Source organism: Palaemon carinicauda, chromosome 35, assembly GCF_036898095.1.
Source record: "Palaemon carinicauda isolate YSFRI2023 chromosome 35, ASM3689809v2, whole genome shotgun sequence".
Taxonomy (NCBI): domain Eukaryota; kingdom Metazoa; phylum Arthropoda; class Malacostraca; order Decapoda; family Palaemonidae; genus Palaemon; species Palaemon carinicauda.
Window position 1 is genome coordinate 69,695,381 of NC_090759.1, and position 23,130 is coordinate 69,718,510.

The 23,130-nt window shown below is 41.4% G+C and overlaps 1 protein-coding gene across 3 annotated transcripts in view; it reads left to right on the top strand.

Annotated features, from left to right (window-relative positions):
• Positions 1-23,130, top strand: part of LOC137627536 (sulfotransferase 1B1-like) — a 59,336-nt gene that overhangs the window by 28,687 nt on the left and 7,519 nt on the right. For all 3 annotated transcript variants that reach the window (XM_068358627.1, XM_068358626.1, XM_068358628.1), the window contains exons 4-7: positions 5,242-5,354; positions 8,316-8,527; positions 20,463-20,589; positions 21,508-21,644. In XM_068358627.1, the coding sequence (XP_068214728.1) occupies positions 5,242-5,354; positions 8,316-8,527; positions 20,463-20,589; positions 21,508-21,644 (589 nt within the window). The remainder of the gene's footprint in view (positions 1-5,241; positions 5,355-8,315; positions 8,528-20,462; positions 20,590-21,507; positions 21,645-23,130) is intronic.

Below are 23,130 nucleotides of genomic sequence, written 5' to 3' on the forward strand. Positions count from 1 at the left end.
GCATTTTTTTGCTTAGTCATGTTACCGTACGGAATTGGCAAGTAGTGTCGCAAAACTTATATTTTTATAGTGTTGGAAAGTGTTTCTAGATGATCTGGCTACCCATGCCTATTTTTTTTTTAGCCAGATATGGCGTATATATAAGTATGTGTTCGATTTTCCTGTGATTGCCATTTTTTCGTTTTTTCCCATTTCTTTCAAAATTACTACGTACTAAGGAACTATCACAGAGTAATATTTCATTTATATGTTTATTTGTCGGAAAATATGCCTTGATGGTTTGCCTAGCACGTGGCTGAAATTTTTTTTTTCTGAAATGCCGTATATTAGAATGGCCATTTTTCCACGAGTGCCCCTTTTTATTTGTTTTGCATTTTTTTGCTTAGTCATGTTACCGTAAGGAATTGGCAAGTAGTGTCGCAAAACTTATATTTCTATAGTGTTGGAAAGTGTTTCTAGATGATCTGGCTACCCATGCCTATCTTTTTTTTAGCCAGATATGGCGTATATATAGGTATGTGTTCGATTTTCCGGTGATTGCCATTTTTTCGATTTTCCCAATTCTTTCAAAATTACTACGTACTAAGGAACTATCACAGAGTAATGATTCCTCTAGATGTTTATTTGTCGGAAAATTTTGTTTACTTTTTTTTTGATTGAATATCATCAAATTTTTTTAGCTAAAATATTGTTTTACATTTTTTTTTTCGATTTTATTTCCCTTCAAAAAAAATTTTTTGGGTCAGAATTTTAATTTTATAGTCGTAAAATAATCGACAATTATCCAGCAACCCACCATACAATTTTTATGCATATCCAATAATAATTAGATTAGTAAATAACACCTTGAAATTGACATACCCTTCCTACATTTCAAGTGGCAGATTAGGGAGTCTGAGTCAGTGTGGTTGGCGGCCATTTTGTGGACATATCCGAAGCGTAAGCTGCCCTATCTATACATATTCTTGTTCCCTATAGAATTTGTGATATTTTGGTATATTTTTACCTGCATAAATATCATATTATATATTAAATATATGTATTTTTTTACGAAATTTCCAAGTACTCAAAAAATTACCTTTAGATATGGCCCCTGATATAAATGTAATTTACAAAATAATGAAGATTTTTTTACATATTTCTATTTTAGGATAACATATGTTTATTCCCTAAAAAAATTAGCCACTTCCTATTTCATTTGGGTACCCAAAAAAATTCATGAAATTTGGACAATTTTTTTGGCCAAAAAAAGTTACCCTTTTTTTCTCATTTCAGATCTTCACCTCCATGGGTCTGACTTCATCCAAAATACATCAAGATGTGTCCTAAACATTCAAGAATCAATTCCTAAAAGGATTTGTGTATATATGTATAAACTTTTTTTTTATGAATTTTTATGTCAGGTCTTTTTTTTTTCTACTTAATTTTTTAAAATATTTATAATAAATAGTTTTTCTGCAGATGAGTAGTATTTATCTTTACAGTTGTTTTAAGCATTCATTGAAGTTTTTTTTGGCAAAAGAAAAAAGGAGGTTACTGCAAAAACTGATTTTTCAAGAATTTTTTTTGGCGTTGGGGTCGTTCGCGTCCGAGTATACCCTTAAAGGGGTGTCCGAGGACCGTACCTATCCAGGGTTAATTGGTATATAGGAAAACATTCTGTATGTTTTTATATATTTTTAAGCTTTCTTTACCGTGAATGTTGCTGTTTGTGTGACAATTTAGTGCGGCAGGTTCTCAAAGGGGGCGGAACCTTCCCTTACGACCTTCCTCCCTTGGACAACGGTCATCTCGTAGGCGGGTAGCCTTCCGAGTGGCTCGGCCACCGCCGCAGGGAAGTTGTCATCAATTGGATACTCTCTGTTTTGTAGTTATCATCACCCTCCCCTCTAGGTGTTCTTAGTGGGAATCTGCTTGCGGCCTTCACAGAACTTGATTTCGGTCTTGCTCTTTCTGACAATGCCGCTCACTTTACATGGGCGGCTAGCAGATACTCTGCGGAGGAGCACCTTTCCCATTCGTGGTTTAGGTTGCGCTTCCGAATGGTTTTCTTCATCAATTAAGTGAAATAATAACTGTTTGTAATTCAACTTTTCAGCTTTGATTTGGCTTGCCGGCAGAGGGTGCGCTTGCCGCTCCCTCTTGGGGAACCGCCTTCCCGCCGGAGGGTTGAATGGTTTTCTTGAGTTGTTTGTTTTGTCATTTTTCTTAATGGTTTCAGGATAAAATGACAACTGCATTTACGTTATACAGAATTCTTTAATATTTTGTGTCGATGCGTGTTTTGAATCACCTTTTTTTTTTTTATGTAATTCCGTGTGAGGACAAAATTGGTTGAAAGATGGCACTTGATTTTTTCAAGATTTGGACAATTGGGTGTTATGAATACTTTTCCTTAACTCCGATGGAACCATTAAGTTTCTTACTTTGGTTGCTGCTTACTACTGTATATGCTAGCATTTTCTTTTAATTTTTGTTCTCTTCAACTATTATACTATACAATACTTTACATAATTTTTTAGTGTTGATTAATTTTGGTTTGTTATACCAGAATTTTGGTGTATGGTGTTTACTTTTATCACAAACCCATGACTTTAAGGTATCTGTAATATGTGCCAACGCATTAGCCTACCACATTCCAGAAAAGGAATTTTCATCTTTTCAACTGCATACCTGAACCCTTAGCAGCAATAAAGTCACTAAAAGGGCCTTTGCTAGTTTAAACATATTTGATTCTTTATTCAAATTGATCTTACCTGGTAATCATCATGCTTTAATCATTCGAAACCACCAGCTTCCTGATCTCTAACAAAAATGTTTGTTCCCATGGGACATACAAACCCTCAACCTTTAATTAAGGAGATTAACTCTATGCAAGCTGGAATTGGTCATTGAACTGGATAATAAGGAGTTATTCGAGTGTAGAGGATGCGGGACCCCTTTTCCAGTCGGAAGTACTGCAGCGCTATCCAAAACTGTTGATTCTTTTTCTTATCATTGCATGGTTGCTGAACTAAGGAATAGAAACAAGAACTTCATGTTTGCCAGGAGAAGGGCAGACATTGCAACCGCTTTATGGCAAAGCCAGCTATAAATCCTCACTCCCTCTATGCTTCGTTTCGGGGCTTGTCTATTCACAGACATATCCCTGCTCTGAGTGTTGATCGTGGCCTCTGGTGCAATGGCAGGCTTATTCCCTAAAAGGGGAATAAGCGCTCAAGAAGTTCGTCGGAGTCGGTCTGTGCAATGCCCAAGAAAACACCGATAGAGGCTTCCATCACCGCTGTCTTCTTAGGGGGCGGAAATGCTACGTACGCTGCAGGGGTCAGGAGAACGCTGATCGATATTGGCATCCGTTTCAGGCTTTGTTGGTTTGCTGGTAACCCCGAGTGTTTGCCGCTCCCCTTTGGAGGCTGAGAGATCTTCTGGGCTAACCTTGCAGGTTGTTGACAACAAATTTGACCTAAGGAAAGCTTAGGTCTTCAGGTAGGCCCTCCCTGACTGTTTTGAGGGAAGTGGTAGCTAAAGCTACCTCTTCCCTGGTACCGCCTGTGCAAGTTTATGATCTTGTGACTCCAGTGGTCAGTAAGTCAGGTTTGGTTGCCTCTGGTCTGGCCGGCAAGGGGCCGGGAATAGTGGCGGTAGCCTACAGGCCCAGTAAGAAAGGCAAGGGTAAGAATAGTGTTTCCATTGTTTTGGAGTGACTCTGATCCCCTATCAGTGTGAGTGCTCCCCACCCCTTCTCTTGTGTCCATCGCCTCGACCCTTGTGCCAGGGGGTTCTGCGTCTGTTCCTCCTCCCTCAGTGTCAGGGGTTGTGCCTCTGCCCCTCTCGTTGCAGGGTCAGAAGCCTTGTAAGTGTGTCTTTTCCTTCCTCTGTCACAGTACACCCCAATGCTGTTGCTCCTGTTGGAGCAACCCATGTGGTTTCTCCCCCTGGGGGAGCGTTGTCATTGGCGGTTGGTCAGACCTCAACTGCTCAGCCAGCAGAGCCAGGAATACAAATCAGTGTGAGCGTTCCTCCTCCTCCTCCTCCTGGTTGTCCTCTGACTTCTCAGCTGAAGAAGAAATTGGAAAAGTCCAGGAATGCCAGCTATAGTTACAGGGACAGGGCTCTCACAATGCCACCTCTCTTTTTGGGATGAATGGATGGTACCCATGTGGTTTCAAACTGGGGCCACCAGGCCCTGCGTGCCAGTTCTTCTGGGCAAAATTCATAAATCCAAAACTAAGAGAACTGGAGTTACCACACGAGACTGTTATTTTGAACCAGTGATCCCTAAAAGTGAAAGGATCACAAAAATCTTTGGAATTGAAGCGAAACATCTGGGTAGTGAATAGATGGGAAGGAAAATTTGATTTGATGTATTAACCTGTTTATAGAAAAGCTTGTATTATAGATTTTGTTGCTTAAGACAAAATAGTTTGATGTAATGTCAGACAGTTTTCCATAGCTTGCATATCTGAAAAAGGAAGTTGGCATCAAGTGACCAGCAATGTTGCATCTTGCATTGAAAATCTTGATGTGGTCTGACTAATACAATAAAACTCTTAATTTCCTTATGTATCTCAGGGCAGCACAATGTGCTGGGTGACACATTCAACAGTTGTGGTCAAGTACCAGCTAGTAGTAAGTGATCTCTGCACCTTGTGGTGGTCAGCGTGCTGGGAAAGTTGTGAAGTGTACTCTTGATGGACTTCTGTGTGACACATCTAAAGCACAAGCTTCCAAATAATCATTCCTCTCTGTCAGACAAGGCAGTTTGTGGTCAAGTATCAGCTAGTAGTAAGTGATCTCTGCACCTTGTGGTGGTCAGCATGTTGGAAAGTTATGGAGTATACCCTTGATGGACATCTGTGTGACACATCTAAAGCACAAGCTTCCGAATAATTATTCCTCTCTGTCAGACAAGGCAGTTTGTGCAAGTGATGATTTTATGGTTTGTAAGCAAAATCTGGAGCTGCATGTCTTTCTGCTGTTTTCTAATAAGACTTCTGTTGTAGAAGTTATAATTGATTCAACAGTAGGCTTATTATAGTAATAGCTCTACTCTGTGTGTCAGCAAGTTTTGGTTCTCAATCTTTAGGATATGGAAGTTAAATACAGTAGGTACTCAGGATACAGTTTTTTAAGAATTACACGTAGCAATAAATTTCACTTTGTTGTTCTTTGTTTGATTCATATTGTAGATCTATTCATACAGCCGTATTTAAGAGTTTAACATTCTGTTTTTTTTTTCAGGTTCAAGGGATATGTATTTGCTGGCCAGTTAATCATGTCAGGGGTGCTGAAGGAATTACCAAATTTTCAGTTTAGGCCTGATGACATCATAGTGGCCAGTTATCCCAAGACAGGTACTTAAAATAGCTCTATATTTGAATTGTATTCATGTATGATACTAAAGAATTGATTTTCTTTGTTCAGTAATCACTCTTTACTGCCAGTAATTGTGAATGCCAGTTGTTATCATAGTATTAGTAGTTTCCGAGAGTTTGTTAACTTCATTTCCATTGATTTCTATTGCATTATGTTGCTTCTTGCTACTCAAAAAAGTTATCCCTCGGCAAACTTTAGTACTATGGCAGACTGCAGAAAGCTGGAGATTGACCCATTTTTTGTCTTCCCACTGATAAGTTGGGATGCCACAATACATGCAAAGTAAATCAGATTGGGCATTAGTAGTCCTCCATACTGTATTCACACCTACAGCAATCTGACTCTATCTCTTGCTACTTGTTCATATCCCTTTGTTCTTCATCTATTTCTGTTGTAAGTTATTTCAGTTCTCAGAAGGTTGGCTCAAAGGGTGTATTTGTAGGTAAGAGGTAAAAATTATAGAAAGGTAAAAGTGAATACGTACCATATTTTCCTGCGCATAAAACATCTTCTCTCTTGAAAAAAAGGACAAGGAAATTCATGGTGTTAAAAGGTCCCGTGTACAATATAAGTTACCAAGCACGTTTTAGAGACTGGTGTCAGTGATAAGTAAAATTTAAAAAATAGCCTTGTAATACAAAGTCCATGTTAAAAGAGACTACATCATTGGAAGCCCAGTGTAGTACATTGTAGCTATTGTATAACGATATTGATCCATTGTTGTTAAAACTGATTACTTAAAAAAATGGTTATCAATATAAGAATTAATAGAATATACACCGTAGGAAAATTCTCTCTCTCTCTCTCTCTCTCTCTCTCTCTCTCTCTCTCTCTCTCTCTCTCTCTCTCTCTCTCTCTCTCTCTCTCTCTCTCTCTCTCAACAGGGACAAAAGTATGTTGGTGCATCTCCATGTTAAGCAATGGGCAATACCATACAACGTGTAATTTAGAATAAAGGATAACGGATATTTTGTGTAAGACCAATTCAGTGGTAATGCACAATGAATAATGAATACTAGTAGGAAATAAATTTCAGTTTAACCAATTGTGGGGTCTGCAAATCAGAAAATAGTATATATCTATTTATTTCTGTTCCAAAATATACTCCCCAAACTTGGGGTGCATTTTGGATGTTGGTGTGCATAACATATATTATTATTATTATTAAGGGAGTAGTAAAAAATAGAGGGTTGGGCATGAATGTAAAGAGAGTTCTATATGAGAAAGTGATTGTACCAACTGTGATATATGGATCGGAAGTGTGGGGAATGAAAGTGATGGAGAGACAGAAATTGAATGTGTTTGAGATGAAGTGTCTAAGGAGTATGGCTGGTGTATCTTGAGTAGATAGGGTTAGGAATGAAGTGGTGAGAGTGAGAACGGGTGTAAGAAATGAGTTAGGAGCTAGAGTGGATATGAATGTGTTGAGGTGGTTTGGCCATGTTGAGAGAATGGAAAATGGCTGTCTACTAAAGAAGGTGATGAATGCAAGAGTTCATGGGAGAAGTACAAGAGGAAGGCCAAGGTTTGGGTGGATGGATGGAGTGAAGGAAGCTTTGGGTGATAGGAGGATAGATGTGAGAGAGGCAAGAGAGCGTGCTAGAAATAGGAATGAATGGCGAGCGATTGTGACGCAGTTCCGGTAGGCCCTGCTGCTTCCTCCGATGCCTTAGATGACCGCGGAGGTAGCAGCAGTAGGGGATTCAGCATTATGAAGCTTCTTCTGTGGTGGATAGCGGGCGAGGGTGGGCTGTGGTGCCCTAGCAGTACCAGCTGAACTCAGTCGAGTCCCTTGTTAGGCTGGGAGGAACGTAGAGAGTAGAGGTCCCCTTTTTGTTTTTGTTTCATTTGTTGATGTCGGCTACCCCCCAAAATTGGGGGAAGTGCCTTGGTATATGTATTATTATTATCATTATTATTATTATTATTATTATTATTATTATTATTATTATTATTATTATTATTATTATTATTACTTGCTAAGCTACAACCCTAGTTGGAAAAGCAGGATGCTATAAGACTAGGGGCTCCAACAGGGAAAATAGCTCAGTGAGGAAAGAAAACAAGGAAGAACTAGATATTTTAGGAGCAGTAACAACATTGAAATAAATATTTCCTATATAAACTATAAAAACTTTAACAAAACAAGAGGATGGGAAATAAGATAGAATAGGATGCCCGAGTGTACCCTCAAGCAAGAGAACTCTAACCCAAGACAGTGGAAGACCATGATTTAGAGGTTATGGCACTACCCAAGACTAGAGAACAGTTGTTTGATTTTGGAGTGACCTTCTCCTAGAAGAGCTGCTTACCATAGCTAAAGAGTCTCTTCTACCCTTACCAAGAGGAAAGTGGCCACTGAACAATTTCAGTGCAGTAGTCAACCCCTTGGGAGAAGAATTATTTGGTAATCTCAATGTTGTCAGGTGTATGAGGACAGAGGAGAATATGTAAAGAATAGGCGAGATTATTAGGTGTATGTGTAGACAAAGGGAAACTGAACCGTAACCAGAGAGAAGGATCCAATGTACTTCTATATGGCCAGTCAAAGGACCCCATAACTCTATAGTGGTAGTATCTCAATGGTAGGCTGGTGCCCTGGCCAACCTACTACCTACAATGATAAGTTGAAAGAGATGGAAATTAAATAAGGAAAAGAAAATTTATGATATATTTTATTACTACCTTGCAGGTAGTCAGTTACTATAACTTCTGGCTATTGCTTCAGTATCAAGGGAACCGGGTTATTTTGCGAAATAATGACAATCAAAATTTATATGAGAGTACAGTAACCATATGATCATTGAATGTAATAGCGTTTGTGAATGTTCTTAAGACTATTTTGCATATAACAATACTATATGGCTGCATTTATGTAAACAAATATACGTAAAGTATATTAAAATTTAATTAATTCATTCCCTTTCCTTTATTTCTAGGAACTACGTGGTTACAAGAAATTGTTTATATGCTTACTCATAATTTCAAGAGAAGTGACGAATCCTCCGAAGTTTTAGAGACCAGGTTTCCATATCTCGAGTATCCATACCCCGGAATAAAGACGGTTGCATCAAAACCAGGACCTCGATTCATAAAGACTCATTTACCGTATTCACTGTTGCCACCATCATTTGAAAGCAGTAATGCCAAGGTAAATGTTCCTATTTATTAGTTCAAAAGAATTGTACATATTTTTTATGATTTATCTGTATGCTTTGATCATGAAGAATCTTTAAAGTGTAATCAAGATTGTTCATACAAGTCTAGACTACTCTAGCTGTATAAAATTGTTTTTGCAATATTTTTTCAAACATGCTCATTTTGATTTAAATGTAAGGAAAGCAGTTCAACTAATGTGCTTTGGCTGTCACCTCTTGGACAGTTAAAGATAATATAGAAACCTGGTATTTTACTGTATGCAGTAATTCCTCATGAAAATGATTTTCCAGTGGAGGGAGTTAGTACATGGAATAGGTTTTTATTTAGATAGATTCACTTTCCTCATTATTGTAGATAGTTTATGGCCCTGGAGTCCAATAAAATATTCCAGTAATGTACCTAGGTTATTCAATTACAGATAATATAATTCAAAATTACTAAAGTTAAACAGATAAGAGAACAGAAATGGATTTCCTGTGCAAACCAACTTTAGAGGCATGATAGTTTCAAAATATCATTGGTAGAGGTTCTAACTTAGTGATTGATGTGGAGGTCTTGAAAATAGTAAATTTAGACTCTACATCCTATGATACAATGAAAAGTTTGTAGGGATTTCATGCACTACTCCAACTGTGAAGTGTGTTCTACATTAATGCAAAATAAATGATGAGAAACTGCACAGGATCAAAATCTCTGAAGGCAGGTTGCTGGTTAGGGACGTTTTGTCATTGAAGAGAAGTGTGTTAGATGGCATAACTTGAATGGATACCATAAGATATGAAGTGTTATCTGTGTTGTAGTTAGATAAAGTTTTTTAATTACCTCTGCCAACCAAGTTGGAAGGAGGTTATGTTTTACCCCATGTTTGTGTGTTTGTAAACAGCTTCCTGGCCACAATTTTAATCACAGAGTAATGAAACTTGCAGGGATTAACTGTTATGTAAAAAGCTGTAAAGGATTAAATTTTGAAAGGTCAAGGTCATGGTCATGTAATCAGCTATAAGTTTGGACATCAGTGTCACAGAGACTTCAAACTGGGTTCATATTTGAGTGTATGAAAATCCACGCCAATTGATACATGTTAAGGTCAAGGTCAGGATGTAAGCTGCCGCGGCGGAGGTCTGCGCTCTACTGAGTGCCCCTCTAGTTTTTTTTTTTTTATTGTTTACTTGAAGTATTACTTTGTGAATTTTTAGTTGTTCCGACACTAAATACAAACCCTTTCGCTCTTTATTAGAGAATGTATTTTCGGTGAAGCTGGATGACTAGCCATAAGACTTTTAGCTAGGTGCAACTATCCCACCGCTAGTTACGGGGAGGTAGGGGGCTAGTACCGGCTACCCTGCTTACACACACACACACAAACTCACGTGTTCTATCGTCACTTTTTACTTTTGGCTTAGTGGAGAGTGGATGAGTGTTATTCATCTCTCTCTATCACCTAACCTTTTTTGACTGGCCTTTGACTAAATTGTTCTTTTTCACAGGTGTGTGTGTCTGTTTCGGAGTTGGAGTAATGCCGGGTGTTCCTTGAGGACAGAGAAGCTTTTCTTACAATATCTTCTCTTTGACTTCGGACAACCCTTAGGCTGGAGGCCTCCCCCTCTTCCCTTAGTGCAGCGGCTCGGTCCTTCTCCACAGGGAAGTCGTTCTTTGTTTGGATGCTCCTTCACCGTATTGAAGTAGATGTTGCTCATACCCTGCGAGTTCGACTTGCGGCCAACTCAGAGCTCAACTTTGGTCTTGCTCCTCTACGCTGACGACGATGCACTCCCACATTCTGCGATGGCAGCTGGCTGAGGGAGTGCGAAGTCTGAAGCATGTTCATGCGGCTCTTGGGGACACCTTTCCCGTTTGCGTGTTAGGTTTACTCCCGAGTAGTTTTCTTTGGCGCTAACGATGTCGCACTCCATCGTTTGGCTAATACAGCTAGGGTAAGGAGTGCAAAGTCCAAAGCATGTTCCTGTTCAAGAGGAAGTTGCTGCTCCTGCTCCATCACCACCTTCATCGCCTGCGGAAATTCCTAATTTTCGTTCTAGTGACAATGTACTCCCTTGTTCCTGCAATGGCAGCTGGTGGAGGGTGTGCCAATTCTGAAACATATGCCTATTCCTGTGGAAGTTTCTGCTCCTGCCCAGTCACCGCCTGCATCACCTGCGCCTGCGGCAGTTCCTGATCATCATGCTAACGTTGGCGCTTTCCCTTGTTCTGAGTTACTCAGCCGGCGGAGGAAGGGCCAAGTATGAAGCTTGTTCCTGCTACTCATAGTGGATACCTATCCCGTGCGTGGGTTCAGTCCTCCCCGGAGTAATTTTCACCACGCTGGATTAAGAGAGTGTTATGGACTACTCCGGCTTTTCTCTAATTCCTCAGGGCGTGGCTCATTGGAGCATGAAGAAGAGGTTGCTCACCCTCAGCAAGTTTGACACTTCCAGCTCCGTCTGTCTTGTCTTGCCCACCTGACTCATCTCGCCCAGCTGACTCTTTTCGCCTAGTAGTCTCACCTCGCACAGTCCTGCTTCAGCTTGCGATTTCCTGTCTCTGAGCAAACGCCCATCAACTCTCGATCGCCTGCACAATTGCCCGTCAGCTCGCTTCTTGCAACCTCTTCCAGCACCTGACGATTCCTCTACTCGTGATTGCCCTTCTCTGGCAAGGATTGCAGAGCATTACCAGCTACGATCCTTACTGCAAGCAAGTGCACTGCTCTTCCCAGTGAGACTCCTTCTTCTCTATTTGTCATACTCCATAGCGCTCGAGCGCTATTGCTTCAGCAATCGTTTTTAGAGTTTCCTAGCGAGTCTCCTCATATAGACGACACGCTAGACTCTTTGTCCAGAGCAAGAGCTGGCGCTACCTCATAAACGCTAGCACTCATGACCGCGGTAACACACAGTTGTGTGTTACTTTGATGTGTGGTCTACGGTGGCAGCTCACAGAACTTCAACAGTGTCTGTTGGTCGCGCTTACCACAACATGCAGTTGAGGTACTGAAAAAAGCTGTCAAAACAAACTATGGTACTTAACATTGGTAAAGGTGAAGTAGCAGCGTCAGTCATGATGAATTAACGCCCAACACGGGAAAAACACCGAAAGTACAAATAATACGACTATGCAGGCAAATCCAAAACAGAAGGATGACCTAGAGGGCGCTCGTGTTGGGTGACGGGACGTGGTCCAAGTGTGGTTTCTGGGGCCTTTGTTACGACCCTTCCCTTTGATGAAGGAATTATCTAAATGGAAGACAGCCTGTGAATAGTGGTTTTCACATGCCCCTGATGTATACACGACACCCACGAGGTGCTCGAGCGAGGGTAGTAACCTCTGCATTCCATGCTTTTATCTTTCTCTGGTATATTTGGAAGATTTATTTCAGAAAAGTGTAAAGAAGGACTCTTTTCACCGGCCGTCACAGGTCTCTCCCCAGAAATAGATTTTTCCTTCGTCAAAATCCCTTTTTTACACAAGTATTGTGGGAACGGATTCCGCAGGTAATACATCTTATTAGAACTTTTTCATTTGAGCTTCGGCTCTTGACACGACTACAAGAGGTCATGCAGATGTTTAAAGGGCCAGCACATGTGGATGCTCAAACTTCCTCATTGGCTCTCCCAGAACTCAGCTAGAAGAATTAATTACAAAATTTTCAATATTAATCTTACCCGATAATCATGTAGCTGTCAACTCTGTTGCCGACAGAAATCTACGGTAGGGATACGCCAGCGATCGCTATACAGGTGGGGGTGAACACCACAGCGCCATCTGTGGTCAGGTACTCCAGTACTTCTTGTCAACACCACCTCAATTTTTCCTCTGTCGTGCCTCCGGCTAGACCTACATGGATACGCTGTTGATTCTGGAGTTATTGCTCACGATTTGGTGATGTATTTGCTCTAGAATTTAGCCTTCGCTATTCAGGAAGCTATATCATTAGCTTAGCAAGTTTTTGGAATTAATTTGATTTAATTTTTTATTTAATTTTGGTACGAAGAGAGTATGAACTCTCTTTCACTTTTAAATGGCCGACCCTTCCCTTAGACGGAAGTGTTGGTGTCGAAGAGAGTATGACTCTCTTAATTTTGCTTAACAAAAGTTATAGATTTATTTTATATCTCTCCGCCTTTTATAGGCCTCTTTGATTAACTTCCTTAAATTAATTTTTATATTTGTTTATATTCGACCTTTCCTAATAGTAGGCGGTCTTTTCTTGGAACCGAAGTTAATTTACATTGAGCCCGTCATTTCGTTTTACCTGTTAACATATTATGCTATTTTAATGTTTTTGAAAGAATTTCTTTGACAAGTCTCGTACTGTTTTCAAAGTTGAACTAACGTTTTGTTTTGTCTCTGCAGTTGTTGACGTTCAGAACGTTCAACTTGCGCTCTATCGTTACGATAGAGAGAGAGCATTCACGGTGTCACGTTGCAGTAAGAGTAAACCGATTCTAGCGTTTTGTTCATTCTTTCTTAGCTTAAATGGTTTTAATTCTAATAAAGGAATTTTTTATTTGGGAAATCTTTCAGTTTTTTTCCTTTAACAATAATATGTTTTAACGATATACAGTATATAATTGGGCTCTTCTCTCAGGTTCTAAGTCAAGAGAGAGAGAGAGAGAGAGAGAGAGAGATAGAGACGGAGGGAGAGAGAGGAGGATAAACGTTTCGTTCAAGCGGGTAACGTTGTTATCGTTTTAGCTCTTCTCCCTAGTCTCTTTAGGGGAAGAAGGTAAACGTTTCTAGAGTTTTATTCTTGTTCTCAAGCTTTATGCGGTGAGAGATTTTAAACGTAGTTTATTTTGATCTAGTGTTTAGTCTCTTTTCCAGCCACTGAATTATTTATCTTTCATTATGTTTTTCTGTTACATTGTAATACTGTTTTCGCAATTACTAACTTTTAATGAAGGATAGAATTGCGTGTTTCAGGTACAAACCACTTAAAGTTTCGAGTTCAGTGAAATAAGTGCAAACAGAAAATCAATAGTGATAAAGTGATAAGCGCAAAGTGTTACAGTGTTGCGTTCGAGGGTTCGTCTGTTCGTGCCAGTTGTTCGCCTAGTCTGGGACCTCTTACAAGCTCCCAAGCCCAGGGGAGAAGTAATGTCGAAGGACTTATGGGTTCAGCAGGCCTTGATCGACGAACAGACGTTTCCCTCCGTGGTTTCGGGTGTAACCAACTCACGTAGCCGACGTGATCACCCCACCCACACAAAGACGAGAGAGCCCATTTATTCCTCGTCTGCGGAAGAGGTTTCTCGCAGAAACCATGGACCAAATCTTGCAGCTTTTAGTGCAAGTCGGTCCCTTCCGCGCAAGTCCAACTCCTAGGTGGTGTCTTTAACACTGGGTCAGTTCGGACTTGCTGCAGTACGACAACTGCACACCTCCCAGAGAGGCAAGGTGGTATCGCAACAGACAGTAACTCAGTCTGTTGCCACACCAGCTGTTTTAGACCCTCAGTCTCAACGGACAGTAGCTCCGTTTGTTGTTGTCTTTTTTTTTAAACTCTAGTGGTCTATGCTGCTGACAATGCAGTCTCAGCTTGCGGTGTTGATGCAGGAGTTTCAGGCAGAGAAGGTTAGCACACCTCCTCCTGCGAGCGCTCCTCCACCTCTGCGCAGTCCACCCTGCCAGACGTATGATGTTGAGGTTCCTCATCCTACCTCCACGCGTGAGCTGCCGCATTGGGAGTTGCCAGATACCAGTCCACCCTGCCAGACGTATGATGTTGAGGTTCCTCAACCTACCTCCACGCGTGAGCTGCCGCATTGGGAGTTGCCAGATACCAGTCCACCCTGCCAGACGTATGATGTTGAGGTTCCTCAACCTACCTCCACGCGTGAGCTGCCGCATTGGGAGTTGCCAGATACCAGCGCTGTGCAGCAACCTCCACTTTCCTTGAGGCAGGAGCTTCTTGCTTTGCGGCAACCTCCTCAACACTTGAGGCAGGAGTCTTATGCTTTGCAGCAACCTACTCTACCCTTGAGGCAGGAGCTTCATGTGTTGCGACAACCTCCTCCATCCTCGAGGCAGCAACCTCTTGCGTTGCGGCAACCTCCCCCATCCTTGAGGCAGCAACCTCAACTCTTGCGGCAGCCACCTCCACTCTTGAGGCAAGAACCTCAACTCTTGAAAGAGCCTCAACTCTTGAGGAACCTCATGCTATGAGGCAGCCGCCTCAACGCATGCAGCAACCGCATTCTTCACAGCATGAGCCTCTATCTGCGCAGCTACCTCCTCAACCCTTGAGGCAGACGCAACTCTTGAGGCAGGAACTTCACAGGAGCCTCATGCTATGCGGCATCCTCCTCAAACCATGAGGCAGGAGCCTCATGCTTTGCGGCATCCTCCTCAACCCATGAGGCAGGAGCCTCATGCTATGCGACATCCTCCTCTACCCATGAGGCAGCCTCATGCTATGCGGCATCCCCCTCAACCCATGAGGCAGGAGCCTCATGCTATGCGGAATCCTCCTCAACCCATGAGGCAGGAGTCTCATGCTATGAGGAGCCTCATGCTATGCATCCTCCTCAACGCATGCGGCATAAGCCTCATCCCTTGCAGCTTGAGCCTCATCCCATGCAGCATGAGCCTCATACCATGCAGCATGAGCCTCATCCCATGCAGCATGAGCCTCATCCCATGCAGCATAAGCCGCACGCCATGCAACATGCTCTGCTTACCTTACAGCATGCTCTACATACAGCATGCTCTGCATACAGCATGCTCTGCATACCTTACCGCATGCTTCTCAGTCACACATCTTTGGTTGTTGCCAACTCACTAGACTGTCAAGCAGTTTCATAATGTTGCCTTCTAGTCTGCTGCTTTTGCACCAGTGAAACCCTCACTGAGAAAACTTAGCTTTTCTCGGATATGGTTCCTGTAGATGAGAAAGTGCTATTCTCCCTCCTTCTGATATTCCCTTGAGGACTCTGTCATTTGGAGAGGAGCCTTTAGCTGCTTAGCCTCCTATGGACTTTTATTTAAGCATAACATGCTTCCAGGGAGGGTAATGGTTCCACTTCAGTCGCTAACCCCGTCTGTTACCACACCTGCTCCCATAGACCTTGAGCTGTGTTGCAAGACATGCAGTCCAAGCTTAGTCCTTGTTAGAGGATTTTTTGTTTACGGAGTCAGTGTGTCACTGGGAAGACGTTCAACAACCAGCAGAAGTGACTTGTTGTGACGCAGTGCGGCAACCTCAGCAACCCGATAAGGAGTTGTCTTTACGACCCAGACAGTCTAGACAGCTTCGGGTTGTCACTGTACTTCCTCGCTTTCCCATGGTTGACAGTTCACAGACTGTGCAGCAGTACCATGATCTTGTGTCCGGCTCCGTCAGACGACTAGCTTTTAAGAGCTCCCACAAGTCGTCGCTGTCTGGAGATTCTCAGATGGACTATGGATCTGACCAAGGAACTGGGCCTCCTGGTCAATTTTGAGGAGTCCCAGCTCGTCCCATCCCAGACCATTGTCTTCCTGGGTATGGATCTTCAGAGTCGAGCTTTTCGGGCTTTTCCGTCGGCCCCAAAGATCTACTAAGCCCTAGATTGCTTCCAGAGCATGCTGAGAAGGAACCGATGCTCAGTCAGGTAGTGGATGAGTCTAACAGGGACACTTTCATCGCTGGCCCTGTTCATCGAGTTAGGGAGACCCCACCTCCCCCCCCTTCAGTATCATCTAGCGGCTCACTGGATAAAGGACATGACGCTAGAGACGATCTCAGTTCCTGTTTCCGAAGAGAGGAGGTCTACTCTCACGTGGTGAAAGAACAGCTTTCTTCTCAAGGAAGTCTACCTTTGGCTGTTCAGAAACCCGACCGCCATCTCTTCTCTGACGCATCAGACACGGGCTGGGGTGCGACTTTGGACGGACAGGAATGCTCGGGTACATGGAATCAGGAGCTAAGGACACTTCACATCTATTGCAAGGAGCTGTTGGCGGTTCATCTGGCCTTGTTAAACTTCAAGTCCCTCCAGCTTAACAAGGTGGTGGAGGTGGACTCTGACAACACCACAGCCTTGGCTTACATCTCCAAGCAGGGAGGGACTCTTTCGTGGAAGTTGTTCTAGATCGCAAGGGACCTCCTCATCTGGTTAAAAGATCGAAAGCTCACGCTGGTAACGAGGTTCATTCAGGGCGATATGAATGTCATGGCAGATCGCCTTAGCCGGAAGGGTCAGGTCATCCCCACAGAGTGGACCCTTCACAAGAATGTTTGCAGCAGACTTTGGGCCCTGTGGGGTCAGCCAACCATAGATCTGTTCGCTACCTCGATAACCTAGAGGCTCCCGTTGTATTGTTCTCCGATTCCAGACCCAGCAGCAGTTCACGTGGATGCTTTTCTGCTGGATTGGTCCCATCTCGACCTGTATGCATTCCCGCCGTTCAAGATTGTCAACAGGGTACTTCAGAAGTTCGCCTCTCGCTAAGGGACACGGCTGACGTTGGTTGGCTCCGCTCTGGCCCGCGAGAGAATGGTTCATAGAGGTACTGCAATGGCTGGTCGACATTCCCAGGACTCTTCCTCTAGGAGTGGACCTTCTACGTCTACCTCACGTAAAGAAGGTACATCCAAACCTCCACGCTCTTCGTCTGACTGCCTTCAGACTTTCGAAAGACTCTCAAGAGCTAGGGGCTTTTCGAAGGAGGCAGCCAGAGCGATTGCCAGAGCAAGGAGGACATCTACTCTCAGAGTCTATCAGTCTAAAGGGGAAGTCTTCCGAAGCTGGTACAAGGCCAATGCAGTTTCCTCATCCAGTACCACTGTAACCCAGATTGCTGACTTCCTGTTACATCTAAGGAACGTAAGGTCCCTTTCAGCTCCTACGATTAAGGGTTACAGAAGTATGTTGGCAGCGGTTTTCCGCCACAGAGGCTTGGATCTTTCCACCAACAAAGATCTACAGGACCTCCTTAGGTCTTTTAAGACCTCAAAGGAACGTCGGTTGTCCACTACAGGCTGGAATCTAGACGTGGTCCTAAGGTTCCTTATGTCATCAAGATTTGAACCTCTCCAATCAGCCTCTTTTAAGGACCTCACATTAAAAACTCTTTTCCTCGTGTGCTTGACAACAGCTAAAAGAGTAAGTGAGATCCACGCCTTCAGCAGGAACATAGTTTTCACATCTGAAACGGCTACATGTTCCTTGCAGCTCGTTTTTTTTGCTAAAACGAGCTTCCTTCACGTCCTTGGCCTAAGTCGTTCGAGATCCCAAGCCTGTCCAACTTGGTGGGGGACGAACTGGAGAGAGTACTTTGCCCAGTTAGAGCTCTTAGGTACTATCTAAAAAGGTCATAACCTTTACGAGGACAATCAGAAGCCTTATGGTGTGCTATCAAGAAGCCTTCTCTTCCAAGGTCTAAGAACTCAGTTACTTACCTATTCAGGCTCCTGATTAGGGAAGCACATTCTCATCTGAAGGAAGAAGACCTTGCTTTGCTGAAGGTAAGGACACATGAAGTGAGAGCTGTGGCTACTTCAGTGGCCCTCAAACAGAACCGTTCTCTGCAGAGTGTTATGGATGCAACCTATTGGAGAAGCAAGTCAGTGTTCGCATCATTCTATCTCAAAGATGTCCAGTCTCTTTACGAGAACTGCTACACCCTGGGACCATTCGTAGCAACGAATGCAGTAGTAGGCGGGGGCTCAGCCACTACATTCCCATAATCCCATAACCTTTTTAACCTTTCTCTTGAATACTTTTTATGGGTTGTACGGTCGGCTAAGAAGCCTTCCACATCCTTGTTGATTTGGCGGGTGGTCAATTCTTTCTTGAGAAGCGCCGAGGTTAAAGGTTGTGATGAGGTCCTTTAGTATGGGTTGCAGCCCTTTATACTTCAGCACCTAAGAGTCGTTCAGCATCCTAAGAGGACCGCTACGCTCAGTAAGGAAGACGTACTTTATAAAGGCAGAGTAATGGTTCAAGTCGTCTTCCTTACCAGGTACTTATTTATTTTATGTTATTTTTGAATAACTAATAAAATAAAATATGGGATACTTAGCTTCTTTGTTAACATGTATGCTGGTCTCCACCCACCACCCTGGGTGTGAATCAGCTACATGATTATCGGGTAAGATTAATATTGAAAAATGTTATTTTCATTAGTAAAATAAATTTTTGAATATACTTACCCGATAATCATGATTTAATTGACCCACCCTTCCTCCCCATAGAGAACCAGTGGACCGAGGAAAAAATTGAGGTGGTGTTGACAAGAAGTACTGGAGTACCTGACCACAGATGGCGCTGTGGTGTTCACCCCCACCTGTATAGCGATCGCTGGCGTATCCCTACCGTAGATTTCTGTCGGCAACAGAGTTGACAGCTACATGATTATCGGGTAAGTATATTCAAAAATTTATTTTACTAATGAAAATAACATTTTTCCCCTTTCTTACGACATCGACGTCTCCCATTCCAGGGTTGGGAACAGGTAATACTCAACTTCATTCCTGAGTGTGTCTCCAGACCTAAAAACCCAACAGCAACGGATCCCAGATTCGAGCCCTTCTGGATTAGGAGTCTTCGTATTGTAACCAATGATCCAGATCAACTGCTACTTTGTCCATTGAGGAGCTTGAGATGTTACCTCAAGAGAACTGCAGCAGCTCGCCCCCGAGTGCCAGCGCTTTTCGTCAGCATGGAAAGGGTTAAGAGAAGGATCACCAAGAACACAATCTCTATATGGATACGCAAGGTCATGGACTGGGTATTGAATCCTGAGCTTTATCATGAGCCTTCTCCTCAGATGAGAAGACCGAGAGCTCATGACGTTAGGGGCATTAGTAAGTCCCTAGCGTTCAAGGAGAATTACCCTGTGCTGCAGGTCTTACAAGTGGTGTGTGGAAGCCTCAAACAACCTTCACCGCCCACAGGAACATGGAGACATTCTCCATTGGCCCTGTGGTGGCTGCACAACAAATTGTTTAAATACCTCAGGCTCCTTGATGACCAAGTAGCAGATGGTGGAGGGCAGAGGTTACCAGGGTTTAAGTCTGGGATGAATGATAAGAATGATTGGCTCTTTCTTTCTTTTATTTTCCCCTCTTTGGGGGAACAGCACTACTGCAAGGTAGTCTCCTCTGTCTGCAGGTAAAACCATTTTCCTTGTGCAGCCTGGTATAGAAATATATACTTCTTGCATCCCCATACCCCCTGACAAGGTGGGATTGGGTAACGTCTATGGTTCAGAGATTCCTACGTCTCTGAAAATGTTTACCTAGACTAGTCATATTACTAGTACTGTATCACGCAATCGCACGTTGCTCAGGTCGCTAAAGCATACTACTATTGTACGTAGATTTAGCGAGGTATCATGGTTTTCCCCCTTATGCCTATGTAGCACGAAGGGGAGGGAAACCCCCAAGTCAAAAGCCAGTCAGTTGCTTTAGACTTCCACCCACCTTAAGGGTGTGTTCTTTATTAAGGGCTAAATGGTTTGTAAATTTATTTAGTGTCGGAACAAATGACAAATTTAAAATAATTTTCCTTTTTTCCTAGCGATACAAACTTTGAGCTCTTTATACAAATTGGCCTGTCATCACCTATCCCCCAGCAAGTCCTGCCTGCAGGCAAGTGATGATTGAACACAGGTGTGTGTGAGCAGGGTAGCCAGTACTACCCCCCTACCCCCACTAACTAGCAGTGGAGTAGTTACACCTCACTAAAAGTTTTATGGCTAGTTTTCCAGCTTTGCGGATAATATATTCCCCATTAAAGAACTCGTGGTTTGTATCGTTAGAAAAAATACAAATGTCTTTAAATTTTTTATATTATTTGCTTTGTTAGTTAAACATTTGGATCTTGAAATGGGTTTTATCGTTTATTATTTGCACATTCAAAATAATTCTGCTAGCCTCTGGAAGCCCTCATATATATATATCACCATTACAAAATAAAGTTTTTATGACCTTCCATTTTCAGTTGGTTTACATAACAAGAAACCCACGTGACACTGCCATATCTTACTTTCACTTTATGAGGTTACTTACTCCATGCAGTTTCCAAGGAACGTTGTCAGATTTCATCAGAATGTTTCTTTCCAACACTGGTAAGTAAGTTGGGGTTTTTTATTAATATTAATCACCTAAACAACATACAGGCTTTGTATAGAATGGGCTTAGTAGTAACAGTCTTTTATTATCATTGTGAGTCGTGTCATTTATACCATACTGTACAGTACAGCACCATGAAATTTTTATTAATACTGTATTATATTTATAGTATTTTTATATATATTTTAGATAAAGTAATTTCATAGAAAAAAAGGTTTCTTTTGATTGAAAATTTATTGAATAATGCTGGAAGAATGAATTAAAGTTGAATTACTGTAAGCAACTAGATTGGTCAATTTTTTTACTTTACAGAGATATTGTGATCTTCCTTGGTATTTGCTGCTTCCATAATTGTAAAGTAGCCAAATTTTGTTTTTACTACATATGGAAAACTCATCATCTTTCATAAATTTGAATCTTCAAATAGCAAATTGAAAATTATTATTGAACTGGATTGAGTTGTAGGGTTCTACAGGTATATGAATTAATTTCAGCCCGACTTCAGATACAACACACTCATCTATTTATTTATTTATTTATTTATTTATTTATTTATTTAAATCTTTTTTTATTTTTATTTTGTATAACCTAAGTTATCTAATCCCAGAGTATTCACAAGCAACAATGAGTTCAAGGTTTAGGGAACTTGTCAAATTGCCAGAATCTTCATTACATTCAGTTTTAGCCTGTCATTAGATTTTCAAGTTGTTTATTAAATGATATCTAATACTGTGCATTTATCAATCCCTGTAGGCCAACAATATTAGAGTTAAGAAGGTTAACTTGACAGTCTCATTTCAATTGTTTAATGATGATTATAAAAATACTAATGAAGATGGAAATGGTTTTATTTTGCAGTTATGTACAGCGATTATAAAAATACTAATGAAGATGAAACTTTTTTTATTTTGCAGTTATGTACAGCCCCTTCTTTGATCATGTGTTAGAGTACTGGAATCAGCGGGAAGTCTCAAATGTTTTGTTTATCACATATGAGGACTTGAAAAGACATCCCATCAGTGTTATACAAAAAGTGGCAAAGTTTTTAGAAGTAAGTTCTTTGTCAGTGTGTGATTTGTTTTTTGGAAAAAAGGTTGATAATTGTCAGTTCCTTTTTGTGTGATACAGTATATTCAACCTTTAAAGGTTTTATCTTTACTTAAGTCAAATTTGTTCCTACACTAAATACAAACCTTTGTCCTTTATTATTATTATTACTATCCAAGCTACAACCCTAGTTGGAAAAGCAAGATGCTATAAGCCCAAGGGCCCCAATAGGGAAAAATAGCCCAGTGAGGAAAGGAAATAAATAAATGAAGAGAACAAATTAACAATAAATCATTCTAAAAAAGGTAACAACGTCAAAACAGATATGTCATATATAAACTATTAACAACGTTAAAAACAAATATGTCATATATAAACTATAAAAAGACTCATGCCCGCCTGGTCAACAAAAAAGCATTTGCTCCAACTTTGAACTTTTGAAGTTCTACTGATTCAACTACCCGATTAGGAAGATCATTCCACAACTTGGTAACAGCTGGAATAAAACTTCTGGAGTACTGCATAGTATTGAGCCTCAGGATGGAGAAGGCCTGGCTATTAGAATTAACTGCTTGCCTAGTATTACGAACAATTAGATAGGGAGATGATTTTGGCGCAAGCTGGAATGGTTGTTAAATTCATTAACGAGGTATACTTAATCAGATGGTATCTGCAGGCGAATAGCCCTCCCCACCACCTGTCGGAAGGGGCTCACTTTGAATTTCGACCACAATGAGTACAAGGTCCTCAGCTTACAAATAATATGCATTCTAATGATGCACCAGAAGTTGATTTTCTTCTTAAGTCGGGTTTATACATAAATTATACTGTATGTACATACATACATACTGTAAATGTATGATATTCTTTAACCCCTTGACTACGAGGCAGCAAATCTGCTCCTAGGAACTCTATATAAGATTTTTCACTCATGGATATACATGCACATTTACTCTGCAATAACCTATAATTCCCTGTTTATTTGGTTTACTGCTGATTACAGAATAAATTTTTCATAAGTTTGCTTTATTTTCTTTTATATTTCACTTTAAACAACCAAAATATTCTTTCTCTTCAGTCATTGTGCAGTTATTATTGTATAATTTTTCAGAAATTTGTTTATATCATTTTACTGTAAAAATAAAAAAGCATTGTGATTTTATGTGTAAAATAAGACTATGTTCATTGAAGTGACCATATTATTCTGTAATAATTCCATGATAGACAGCTGTCGAAAGACATAGAAATACTCTTCACTGATAATGGACTTAAAATATCCATTTGTTTCCTTTGATACAAGAAGTATTCTATAATGTATAGTTATAAGGTACATGATAAACAAAAAGGCTTGTCTTCTGATGACAAAGGAAACATTTTTTTGCCCCCCCCCACACACACACACTCACGCTGCCACAGGGCGTGGCTTAATTACGTAATAATACATGATAGGAGGTGGTGGATTAGACAATTTTTACATTGTAAGAGGATTT